Genomic DNA, 13017 nt, shown 5'->3' with positions numbered 1-13017 from the left:
TACGAAAATGCTTTGTGATTGACACGTGGGTTGGAAAAAAAGGGGTTTTAAACTTACTTCGCCATAGTTTTCTGTCGTTTTTTTTTGCTACACTCTTCAATCTGTTCCTTTTCCGAGCTTTATCAGGGTCCACAATCACAATTTCCTAAACATTTTCATTCATATTCGTTATAAAACACTGGGAGCACACACCACAGCCTCTAAATTCTCACCAAGACTGACGCTATGTTGAAAAAATTACGCACTGTAATTGGCCGAAATGGACTTGTGAAAATTTGTAATGCGAAACGGTTAGACTAAAAAGGATTTGAAAAAAACTTACTTTTTTAACGGCTTTTTTCTCATGGATTCCTTGCACTTATTGGAACTTGAAGGGCATAGGTAAACTGACATTTTAACGGAGAACACGACCAAATCAAGAAGTCAATTTTTCGGGTAGGTGGACATATGGCAGATTGATATTCATCCACTCAATTATTCATTCTCCATAGTAAAAAGTCACGTGACCAACTAAGACGGTCGAATGGCGTAGTGGTTAGAGGCCCTGACTGCTATGCCGAAGGTCCCGGGTTCGATTCCCGGCTGGGGCAGATATTTGTTTAAAGACAGATATTTGTACTCGGGTCTTGGGTGTTGATATTTATATTTAGTATCTATCTATCTATGTATTTGTGTAGATATATCAGCTGTCCGACACCCATAACACAGGTTCTGCCTAGCTTGGGGTCGGATGGCCGTGTGTGAGATGTCCCCACATATTTATTTATTTATAGTTTCTATGAAAAAAAGAATATATTTTTTCGCGAATTTTCAAATTCTGATTTCAGTTTCGGACTTAGATATAACAAGCTGCACATGCTGGTTTCGGCTTACCTCACCCTTTTTGCAACACCCTGTATAAGTATATATTACCTATAATTTAAAATAAGTTGTTAATATTATAAAAAAAACTTACGAAAACTGCGGACATAAGAACTTTTGATTCAACATTTACAAGACAAATGAAAAATAAATCTACCACGTAATAAAAAATCTGTAACAAGAAATTTTGATAATTTATAGATAGTTATGCCGTTTTTTAAGGAAATAAACATTTGTATTATCTTTTATATGTGAAATAATGTTTTTTTAGATAAATAATTTTAAACAAAAAAATATATAATTTTTAATATTAAAAAACCGGCCAAGTGCGAGTCGGGCTCGCGCACAAAGGGTTCCGTAGCAGCAAATCAAAATTACAGTTAAATCAACCTATCTCAAAAACTATAAGAGATACTTTGATCAAACCAAAAATCGTTGAAAGAGTTAATTAGCATGCATCACCTCTATTTTTTTTAGAATTTTATACCCCGTAGTTATAAAAATAGAGGGGGGGGGACATACTTTTTACGACTTTGAGAGCTGATATCTCAAAAACCGTTCACTTTAAGAAAAATGTTTTTTAGAAAACTTTATATCATTTTAAAAGACCTTTCCATTGATACCCCACACGGGTATGTACATCGAAAAAAAAAATTTCATCCCTCAGTTACATGTATGGGGGGGGGCCCCACCCCCAATTCTTTTTTTTACTATTTAGTGTCATATTTTTGTAGCGGTTCATACAACACATATTCCCATCAAATTTCATCACTGTAGTACTTATAGTTTCCGAGTAAATCGGCTGTGACAGACGGACAGACGGACAGACGGACATGACGAAACTATAAGGGTTCCGTTTTTGCCATTTTGGCTACGGAACCCTAAAAATGATAGTAGGTAGAGGTACTAACTGGTAGTGAAAACGCTGTGTTAGCTAATTCAATAATTTCCAAAAGTCGACGAAAAATATCTGCCAGTATATCAATAGATTCTGTCAAACTTAATTGTAGGTCCTTATTCAATATATTACTGGATGCTGTTAAACTTTCAACCTTTGATCGCCATATAATCAGACGTGTAATTGTAAAATTTAGTATGAAGATAGCGTAAATCATGTTTATATCATAAGCCACCCGTATTATGTTGAAAATAAAATCAGCTGCGCCTCTTCTATAAAGCATTTCAGTTGATATCGTTGCAGTCAAATGAAAAGTCATCAAAAGACAAAATAAACCCCAAACCACTTTTTTGTCTTCTTTAAAAACTTTAAAGCTATTGTTGTGAAGCTTTTTATCAATTTTTTGGATGGACAATATGATTTTGATAACACTACTACCTTCGGTCACTACACCAATGAAATTCAAAATAAACTCAGTAACAACAGACAGCAATGCCACACAAACCATTACACTTAAAGAGATAATTTGGTAGTTAAAATATGTCGATATGTCATTATTCGTTGTGCAAATAAATCCAATCAAGCCGACGTGAACTAAAAACGATAAAAATAGAAAAGTTTTGGAATTTGACATAATAAAGCTGTCTTTAATTTGAAATCGAGATGAAAGAATGCAACGATTCACAACTATTAGTGGTTTTAGGATATGTTGTAACTCCTTTGAAACATAGTTATTCAGCAATAATTCCATTGACACAACCATCGTTTATAACAGCAGCAAATTTAAAATATACTGAAAGTAACACAATATTTTTGTTATGATCACGGAAAACAAGGAGCACTTTTTATTACTCATTGCATGTTTTTCCAATTACGATAATTAAGTAGGAAACTATTTTGAAGTAACAGTCGCGTGTCTCTTTCTATCGTTTTCAATTCTCAATAAACAACAAATTTCCTTCGGCTACGTCAAAAGAAATTGCTCGCAATTAAAGTAGATTGATTCCTGTTATTGTTTATATTTGTGTGTTGTCGTATAAATATTAGTTTCTAAAATTAAATGTGGTCAGCCAGTTTACGGAAGTGCCTATTATTGTAAAAGCCTTTTCTAGTGTCAATGTAGTTTCTAACGTGTTGCAGGAATACGTAATATCCAACATTACTCTTATCTATTACGTTAAAAAACCATGCTTTCTTATTCTAATTGATTAGTATTCACTTATTCATGAAGTAAGGTTGACCTTTAGTATTAAATAATAGTAAGAGGGTGGTTCAGACATTAATCAAATAGTATTTATTTCACAGGGTTAAAACATTACATTTAATTACAAATTTAAAGAAGATCAGTTGCAAAATGTTTTTGTTTAAAGAAATTCAAAATGTTGTCAAGCCACTAACAATAACTGATTCCATTTTCTTTTCATCAAAATTTTGCTGTAAAGGCACTTCAATCGTACCCAACTCAAGGATTTACAAAATAGTGTCAATGTTTGCCAATACAATTTTTATAACTTTACATTGCCTGAGAATAAATTTGACAGAGATAAAGAAATACGATATTGACTTTTTAAATACTTTAGTGGTACTTAATTTAACATCCATAATTCTGGAATACATGGTTAACTTCTTTTCGGGTGTACTCAAAAGCGACTATGTTGTCCACATTATGCAAAACATTGAAAACATTGATAGAAAACTAAAAATTAATTCTTTGGAACTAAAGGAATCTAAGTTACTAGTAAGAGCTGTGTTTATGTTTTCTGTTTCCTGCCAAATTTTAACAGCAACCAGTAACTACTTCGTATTCGGGCAAACAAGTATTCTACAGTTTTGCATAACATCATGTAGATTCAGCCTCGATGTTAATATAATCTATAGCGTTTTTTTCGTTCATTATGCAACAAATCGACTAAATAAATGGATTGTAAAAGTTAAAGATGTTTGTATAAATTCAGCTTTAGTACCAGTAGAAGTACCTACTATGGCTAATATTTCAAAGGATACCGAAACTATGCTAAAAGTTTTTAGAAGTGTTATTAGTATTCTTAAGCTAACAGAGAAGGTTTTTGGCCTCCCGGTATGTTGATTTTTATTTTGGCTATTATAGCTGAGCAATTCTTGAAATCATATTTAATTTAAAATATTTTCTAGATATTTTACGCTGCTGTTGAGATTTTTGGCTTGTGTCTGATTCATGTACAGGCTAATTTGACCATGGCACCACCAACAGTAAGTTAATGATTTACTTATACTTGTTATCGATAAATCTTATGATATGAATATTTAAAAAATCTCTTAATTTACAGGAACCTCATACTCCAGGACACATATTTATGTAAATTTTTCATTTCTTTACATGGGTATTCAAGTTATTTATCTTACTGACTTTACTTTGCGTGAAATGTGAAGTTTTCAATACAATGATGGCCAAAGCTAATGCAGTTTGCTTGAATGTGTTAAAAAAATCCAAAGATGAAGGTAAGAATGTTGGTTTTGCAGTTTTTTATGATGATAATGTGGCACCATTGCAGCGATTATATAGAAGATTTTCGAACCTCCGTTAACGTTGCGTATCGTCATTAAAATTGTCACAGTCAAAATGTAAGGCAAATGACAATGGGCGTTTTGGGACCTATGTCCAATAAAGATGAGTCATACATCGTTGGATAGCTCTTTTCAAGTGAGAAAAAAAATATTATGACGACAAATGCGTATAAAATGTCCATTTTGAAATATATTCGTCGGAAGGAAGGATTTTTCTATGGAATTGCACTCTCTCGCCTGATGACAGTTAGGGCGTAATACACGTAAACACGTATTATTAAAATGGGAGAAATTACTTTCAACTGGTTTTACTTACTGAGATAATAAACAAATATAATATTATAATGAAAGATGATCATTTTGTCAAAAAAAATAAAAATGAATGTGAAAAAATAACAATAACATTAAAATTACAGAAATAAAATATAAAAACTTTCAAGGTACGATTATTCTAATTGGACAGAAAATCAGGACTAGCTGCAAAAAAATACCTTTTCAACGACGTATCACTCATTTCTATTGGTGCTGGTCCCAGCCTCCATATATTTGTGGCCATCATCATTTATTTGTTAGTTCTAAAAGTGACTACGTTGGCGCTGTTCTTTTTCCATATGTTTGTATAGTATCGTACAACGCTAGCGTATTGCCACATTAACCTGCGATAGAGGCTCTGATTGTGTAGATGTTTTTCTTTTTCAGAAATACGAAGGTTCTGCAAGAACGTGTTGCGTGTGAGTGCGTGTGAATACGGCGCGTGGAGCGCGTGCGGGCTGTTCACGGTGGACGCCAGGCTGCCGCTGCGAGTGATCGGCGTCGTCGCCACCTACACCGTCGTGCTGCTGCAGTTCGCACTCTTGTAGGCTTTGATAGTCATACATGGACCAACAACTTATAGATAAAGGAGTATGTACGTAGTAAGTGATTATTCCTTTGCAGATTCTGTTAGGATAGATTATACGGATACAGTCATATCAGTATAATCACCGGAACACAGTAGCTACAGTGATAATTATTCATTCAAACATGTTTAAAAAACAAAAAGGAGGCTATTCTCTTATGATGGCTGTCGGAACTGCTGTCTTTATCAGAATGTTGTACAATTATTATATCATTAGTACCATACATTTGCATGTTATTTAGATGATTTAGTTCTTTCTTTTAATATACCTTATACATATAAAATATTATACTTAAGTACCCAAGAATGTAGATCTAAAATAAATAATAAGAATAATCTAAAATAAATAATACAGTCATAAATATATAGCTCTAATTTCTTAATGTTGTTTGTATTAATTAATCTAAAAGCCATCAATTTAATAGATTTACGTAAAGCATACGTTACGTACAAGCTTTATTTCTTACACATTTCCAATAATACTTCAAGATGACAAGTTCTTTTCTGTCTAAAAATCATAATAATTATTTGAATAATGAATTTTTGGAGATTATTAAACCCTTATACATTGCTGACAGTTTAATAATATCGAATAAGTTTCGACTAAAAAGAAATTTCATAACACCCAACTCGAGGATTTATATTTTTGTCTCAATTTTGGCAAATATATCTTTTGTATCTCTTCATTTAATAAGAAGTTTTGTAACTGACACCATGGAAGAAAAGTATTTAGCCATTCAATTTGTTTTCATAGCCAATATTGTGTTAGTAGTTTTAGAATATATTGTGAATGTAGCATCAGGAATATTAAGGAGTGAGTCTATAGTAGATATACTGTTGAAATTACAATCAATTGATGATATCCTTCAGGATAAGGAAATAAAAACATTTGAAAGATATAAAAAGTGGACCCATGGATTGCTGTTTGGTGTTTTGTCACTACAAACGTTTATAGCTACATCAAACGCAAGATTTTTTGTGGGTGGAAGCGTCCTAGAATTGTTTTTATCATTCAATAGATTTTTCTTTGATACTCATTTAATTTACTCAGTATTCATAATAGACTTTTTGACATCAAAGCTCAAGTTGTGGTCTTCAAAACTAGAAATATTATCTGATGGGCCCCAACATGTTTCGCCAGATTTAGACGACATAGTTGATAGCGATTTACTGTTTTCTACGTTTAAATGTATTTTACGGGTAGTACAACTGACAGAACAAGTGTTTTCTTGGCATGTAAGTTAGTAACCACAGCATTAAATGAAGTTATTGTATTTTTTATCGATGCCAAATTATAAATGTGTATAAAATAAATTGCATTTCAGGTATGTTACTATACCGCGGAACTATTTATATTTATTATTATTTATGTACAAGTGAGCTTAACTGGATCTAATATTAATGTAAGTATCTACCTACCTAAGTATATGAAAAACTGTCTCTATTAAAAACTTCAGTAGCACTGACTTATTTTTTGTTTTTCCAGAGCCAGATAAATATGGATCTCTTCACATTACCTATCGTACGGTATTTGGTTTGGATATCCAAAATTTTAAGTTTTTTCATCATAATTTGTGTGAAACGTGAAACATTCCATACCAAGTTTCTTCACGTCAGATCGGTTATATTATCAGTTTTATCTAGAAGCCATGATGGTAAGAGATAGGTAATTATATTTTTAAATGAATATAGTCATAGTCATAGAACATAAAAACAAGGGTCTTATAATAATTATGTTCTATTTTCTTCTATGCGGGAGTGTAAGTATCTAGACATGACTCCCTCGAATGGAAACTTTGTGCCACCCCTTACGGTCTAAACTAATTTCCTAAGCTTGGACTTCATTCTCACCACGCTAGAAACGTCATTCAATTAATAGTGTTTCGAAATGGGGTAGGGAATCAGAGATAGGTGTTCGATAAATCTTGATGTTCAGATTGTCTCATGTTTTCCTGCACCGTAAGAGCGATGGTATACTGTAATTCAAAAAGACTCACGAACGCATTTTTATACCTGGTCTACACATTTAAACCTTCTCATCACATAATATATAAATTTATCTAAGATACTATGCGGTCTTATAATCTTTTTTTCTCAGTGCAAGTTCAAAAGTTATGCAAGAACGTGTTGCGTGTGAGTGCGTGTGAGTACGGCGCGTGGAGCGCGTGCGGGCTGTTCACGGTGGACGCCAGGCTGCCGCTGCGAGTGATCGGCGTCGTCGCCACCTACACCGTCGTGCTGCTGCAGTTTGCACTCTTGTAGACTGTAGTGTTGATTGTTAAATAAAAACCTAGACAAAAATGCTATAAATCAGATGGTTCAGATCAGTTTATTTTAAGGGTTGATTTTGACCCCTTAAATTTTTTCATTGGTTTTCTTCCTTAACTCAATCTGATAGATTTCAAAACAATGAGAATTTATTGAGATCATTATGCCGAGTTCAATCTAAAACCCTTTCTTTATTGAAAGGGGACCCGTGGTCTAGCAGTGGGGACGTGATGGGTCGTGACGATGATGATGAAGAGTTAAAGTAGTCATTAGAGTAACTGTAGTAGATAAGTCGATCCACCTGGTGTTGCTTGGGAATAGAATGACTTTTGTATGATTGATTGAAATGAAAACCAATAATATACACCAACTTTGGTGGCTTGATCATGAACAAATATAGCCAACTTTAGACAGTATTTTTAAAAATTAATAAGTTAAACGTTTTCTAAAACTTATACACATTAGTTTATTATATTTTTTAAACCTTCAATGACATTCATCTTGTTTAAAGTTTACGACGTAAGATTTATGTAACTGTGTTTATGACACGAGAATAAACTTTTGTGGCCTAATCTGTTTAATCAACTATAATGCAAGTCTTGATTACATCAATGATTCATTTTATTGTTCCATTGCAGTTGACGAAAATTTCAGCAATAAAAAAACCTGCCAAGTGCAAGTGGGACTCGCGCACAAAGGGTTCCGTACCTTTGTCTACGATATTGAATATATTTGCCAGTAACTTAGCTTTTCTTAATGTTTTCTTAGGTGTTTTACATCATTTTGTAGTTGTAGATAAGTGTAGATAATTGTTGTAGCTGTCAGCTACGACTTATGGATTTAAGTATGTAGTATGTACCTATAGTTGGATAAAATATATATACCTAGTTTTCAGATTTTTCTCGTAATATCAAGTGTTTGCTAGTAATGGGCCAAATTCAATTAATTATTACAGGGTAACGGGAAATAGCCTAATGAATTTTAATTTAGATGATTTTTGCACGATGTTTTTTTTCAAGTTCAACAAAACTTACCAAAACTACTAAAACCATTAGATTTTTTTATTGATGCGCGAATAGTTAAGCTAGTTTAGCAATAAGCATAATTCATACATACTTGAGCAATACCTTGTACTACTACACGCATAATGTATAGGGAAGCTATAGACTTGAGTGTAAATTAAAAATATAAAAATCTTGCCGGTTCTTCTTTTACAAAAAAAAAATATGATCAATTAATTATAATATGTTACTTCCACAAGTGGTTAAAACTATTAATAATTAACAAAATATTGTACGCTTTCAACATTTCTATTTGCGTAGTATTAACATAATTTCATTATCCTAACTAATATTATAAATGCGAAAGTAACTGTGTCTGTCTGTCTGTCTGTTACTCTTTCACGCCAAAACTACCGAACGGATTTAAATGAAATTTGGTATACATACGGTCTAGACCCTGGGAAAGAACATAGGCTACTTTTTATCCCGGAATTCCCACGGGAAAACTTTTTAAGGCGAAGCGACGCGCGCGGGAACAGCTAGTGATTAAATAAAGCTGCGACCACAATACGAAATCTGTTGTTTTACTAGTACGGAGTCCTTCGACGATAATAGATATTATTACTCTACTTCCTACATTATTTAAGTTGCTGAAAAATTGTAGATAGTAATTCGACAGGCGTTTCACTGGAGTTTCTTTGGTTTTAATAGTTATTAAGGGGCGCGGATCAATACCTATCGAGTACATTTGTGAATGGCACACTGTAATGTTCCTAATTGATAGTATGAACAATATTATCTCATCTACTGCAATGCTATCGATAGTTTCATCGATGGCATTCAAAAAAAATAAGTAATATAAAATATCAGATTTGTTTTATTTTAGATTATTTCAAAAACGCTCTTCTGCAGTGCATTGTTTATGAGATCGGTATATGTGTGTATATGAGTTTGTAGGAAAAAGGCAATCCCAATTTTTACTATTGATACTAGGTAAGTACTTCGAAGTTAAATCTTCTCGAAAACAAAATTGTAGACACAGCTTTACAAACGTGCCTAATTAACACGGTTTTATATATTTAGCTCGTTCATATAAATTCCGAAAAACGTAAATGTCCTAAACAGTTTACTGGAGTCGTTAAAACCAGTATTATCATGTCTGGGTTGTTATCAACTGTAGTGAACAGTGCCGGCAATGCTCTTCTACCGTTCACTTATTCAGCTATATCGGTGGCTTTTTCACTTTTAACATCGAGACTAACTGATAGGTTGCCGATATGGCCACAGACTTCAAATGTTCAAGGTAAGTAAATACAGTTATTCAATATTATTACTTATATGTTTATTACTATATAATCCACACTATAAACATAGGTACCTTACCTACTTATACAGTTTGTATTTAAATTAATGGAATAAATTGATTTCAGGTGAGTTGAAGCCATAGAAATTCAACAAATAAGGAAACTAGTAAGGAAAATATCGTTGTTCTGGATGAAAAATATCAAAATCAGTTAGGTACCTATAGGTACATTATCCCTTCTTAAGGTTGTTTACTTGCTAACGTTCGGTGGGCTATCGCGAAGCCAAAACGAAGACATTTACGAAGTAATTTGTGTCATATTGAATATAGCTATTTTGAATACGAAAATCCTTGTTAAAATTCGCGATAGGGTATATTTTATTTGTAAGGTATACATGGTTATTTGTGGTAGGTACCTACTCCATTTGTTTTTATTTACAATCTCCCGTTATTTCATTCATATTTAAGTTCTTATTATAACATTCTCTACAAATTCATCACTTAACAAATTCCAGATGGCGCTAGTTTCGACTTCATCATCGTGGGCGGCGGCACCGCGGGCTGCGTGCTGGCCAACCGGCTCACGGAGGTCAAGGGCTGGGACGTGCTGCTGATCGAGGCTGGGGGGGACCCGCCGGTGTCTAGTGTGGTGAGTGATTATATTGTGAAAATAACTAAACTAAAGTCAGATCAGACAGCGAAAAGACGGAAATCAGCAGGGTGATTGCTAACCTCCGCTAAGGGGAGATGCCACTTTAGAATGAGAAGTAAAAAAAACTGCTAAACATAGTTATTGATTCCTCCAATATTCATCACATTAATTTTATTTGAGTATTGAATAATGAGGTCAAAAGCCAATTATATTATCCTTGACCATTATTTTACTAGAAGTGAAATAGTAAAACACCTAATAATTTCTGATTGCACATAGGTTCCGGCTTTGCTGATGTTTCCCGATAAAGGGGAAATTGATTGGGAATTCAATTTAGAACCGAACGAATACAGCAATGCACAGCAAACCAATCGAATCATAGAAAACTCTGGAAAAATGCTCGGTGGAAGTTCAGGTTCATCTTTTTTGGGTCACTACAGGTAAGATTTGATATTGCAAAGTAAATAACCGATCATCAGTTTATATGCTTACACAGTTTTTGGTGAATTAAAGTTCAGTACCAGTTAACAGTTTTCATAACAACAAGTTACGGAAAGTATGATGTTAAAAACTCTTTATGACTTTTTCAGAGGTAAACGATACGTGTGCGATGACTGGAATGTACCAGGATGGGATTACGAAACATGTCTAAAATATTTCATTAAATCTGAAACTTTAGACATACCCGACATTTTGAACAGTGAAGACAGACAATACCATGGTACAAATGGACCGCTCACAGTCACCGCTCACATATCAGACGAGAACAATGATTTTCAGACAGCAGAAAACAGGCTTTTACAAGCAGCTAAGGAAACGGGCGATGAAATTCTAAGCGACGTTAACAACCCTAACAGGATTGGTACTGGCCCTGGACAGTTTCCTATAGGCAATGGAACTCGCATGAGCACCGCTCAAGCCTATCTTATGCCTATAAAGAATAGGAAAAATTTCTACCTTCTAAAATATACTCTAGCCACAAAGTTAGTTTTTGATGATAACAATCGGGTTATAGGAGTAGAAGTTATGAGGGAATCTGGAAAAACTCAAACGTTTTACGCTAGAAAAGAAGTGATAAGCTCAGCTGGTGCATACAGAACACCTCAACTCCTGATGCTTTCTGGAATTGGCCCAAAAGAGCAGTTGGAAAAACACAATATCAAACCCAGAGCTATACTGCCAGTGGGGGAAGAAGTATATAATTTTCCTGTTGTGCCTGTATTCTTAACTGGAGCAAAGGGCGTTGGGCGATCACTTGAAGCTGTTATATCATTACTAAATTTAGGAAACTTTCCGATACCGGTTGTATTGGGCGAATTTAGTTTAACGGGCGGACAAAAAGCTGATATTGAACAAATACCAGTCATATTTGGTGCTGCGTCACCTTTTCTCTACATAGGTTGTACTAACAATTTTAAATACAATTTAGACCTCTGCAATGATCTCACACTTGCCAGTGCCAACAATGAAATCATAACCATATTCACAATATTGAAAAACGTTAAATCCTATGGCAATGTCACCTTAAGAAGCACAGATCCGAAAGACAATCCGATAGTTCACACTGGATTTTTCAATGATCTAGAAGACCTGGACAGATTTACCAGAGGAGTTCAAAGGGTAGTGAGCCTGAAAAATTCAACTCCTCTCAAGGCTGAAGATTCTAAACCAGTTAAACTTTTACTTCCAGCGTGCGACAAGTATGAGTTTGACACGTATGACTATTGGAAATGTTACATCGAGGAGATGCTGATAACGTATTTTATGCCAACGAGCACGTGTAGAATGGGTGAAGGTGGGGTTGTGGACAACACACTGAAAGTACATGGAGTTCCCGGACTAAGGATAGTGGATGCTAGCTCTTTATTGAGGCTCAGTGGAGGCGAGACTCTGGCTTACATTTTAATGCAAGCTGAATATGCAGCGGATTTGATAAAAGCAGACCATCATCACCACCACCACAAAAAGCACACCACATAATAAATATTATCAGCACATAAGTTTATTGTTGTTGTAACACTCTCGAGGAAAGAAAAAGTTCCAATGACAGAAGCACCTAATTACTTCTAAACGGAAAAGACGAGTTCAAGTACATTTAATAGCGCTCCAGAATATTACCAAATAAAAAAGTTCAATTTTAGTAAAAAATTATAATAAAATGGTTAAAAAATTGTGTTATTAATTGGTGTCGGCATTTTGAAAGTGGAACTTTTTTACTGGAAGGTCATGATGATGGTCAGGACACCAAGGAGATTTAGTTTAGGTATCTATTGAACTTTTACCTTCTTTTAGTATTTAAGTAGGTAGGGTAACGTAACGTACCTTGGGACGCTTGTACCTCGGGACATTGATTGTATTTTAAAATCCGGCTAAATAAACACATTAAAATTCTACCCTAGGCATAGTATTTTACTCGCTTGGCAAAACTAGTGAGTCTCGTGATCATACCAGCATCTAGTGTGTGGTGAAGACAGTATGAAGTTTTTTGGAGTCAAAAGTAGCTTTTGTATAGTTTTTTGTGTTGCTTTATCTCATTGAGGCATGCTCAAAATAAAGACATGGATGTCACGTATAACTTTTCAGTTATTTAAT

At 34.1% G+C, this 13017-nt stretch overlaps 1 protein-coding gene and 1 long non-coding RNA gene across 2 annotated transcripts; both read left to right on the top strand.

Annotated features, from left to right (window-relative positions):
* Window positions 1-1749: 1749 nt before the first annotated feature.
* Window positions 1750-5411, top strand: LOC119691696. The gene is made up of 4 exons (XR_007267493.1): window positions 1750-3836; window positions 3911-3988; window positions 4066-4237; window positions 5003-5411. It is a non-coding gene; the product is annotated as an uncharacterized LOC119691696 (long non-coding RNA).
* Window positions 5412-9574: 4163 nt separating this feature from the next.
* Window positions 9575-12779, top strand: LOC105387381 (ecdysone oxidase). The gene is made up of 4 exons (XM_048628260.1): window positions 9575-9773; window positions 10289-10422; window positions 10705-10865; window positions 11016-12779. Exons 1-4 carry the CDS (start codon window positions 9626-9628, stop codon window positions 12403-12405), a joined length of 1833 nt encoding a protein of 610 aa, XP_048484217.1. The 5' UTR covers window positions 9575-9625; the 3' UTR covers window positions 12406-12779.
* Window positions 12780-13017: the final 238 nt, after the last annotated feature.

The sequence above is a fragment of the Plutella xylostella genome, chromosome 20, assembly GCF_932276165.1.
Source record: "Plutella xylostella chromosome 20, ilPluXylo3.1, whole genome shotgun sequence".
Taxonomy (NCBI): domain Eukaryota; kingdom Metazoa; phylum Arthropoda; class Insecta; order Lepidoptera; family Plutellidae; genus Plutella; species Plutella xylostella.
This window is presented reverse-complemented; position numbering and strand designations above follow the sequence as displayed.

Coding starts and splice junctions, on each gene's coding strand:
- LOC105387381 (XM_048628260.1), top strand. CDS start 9,626: ATGTCTGGGTTGTTATCAACTGTAGTGAACAGTGCCGGCAATGCTCTT. Junction 9,774..10,288: donor ACAGACTTCAAATGTTCAAG/GTAAGTAAATAC, acceptor AACAAATTCCAG/ATGGCGCTAGTTTCGACTTC. Junction 10,423..10,704: donor ACCCGCCGGTGTCTAGTGTG/GTGAGTGATTAT, acceptor GATTGCACATAG/GTTCCGGCTTTGCTGATGTT.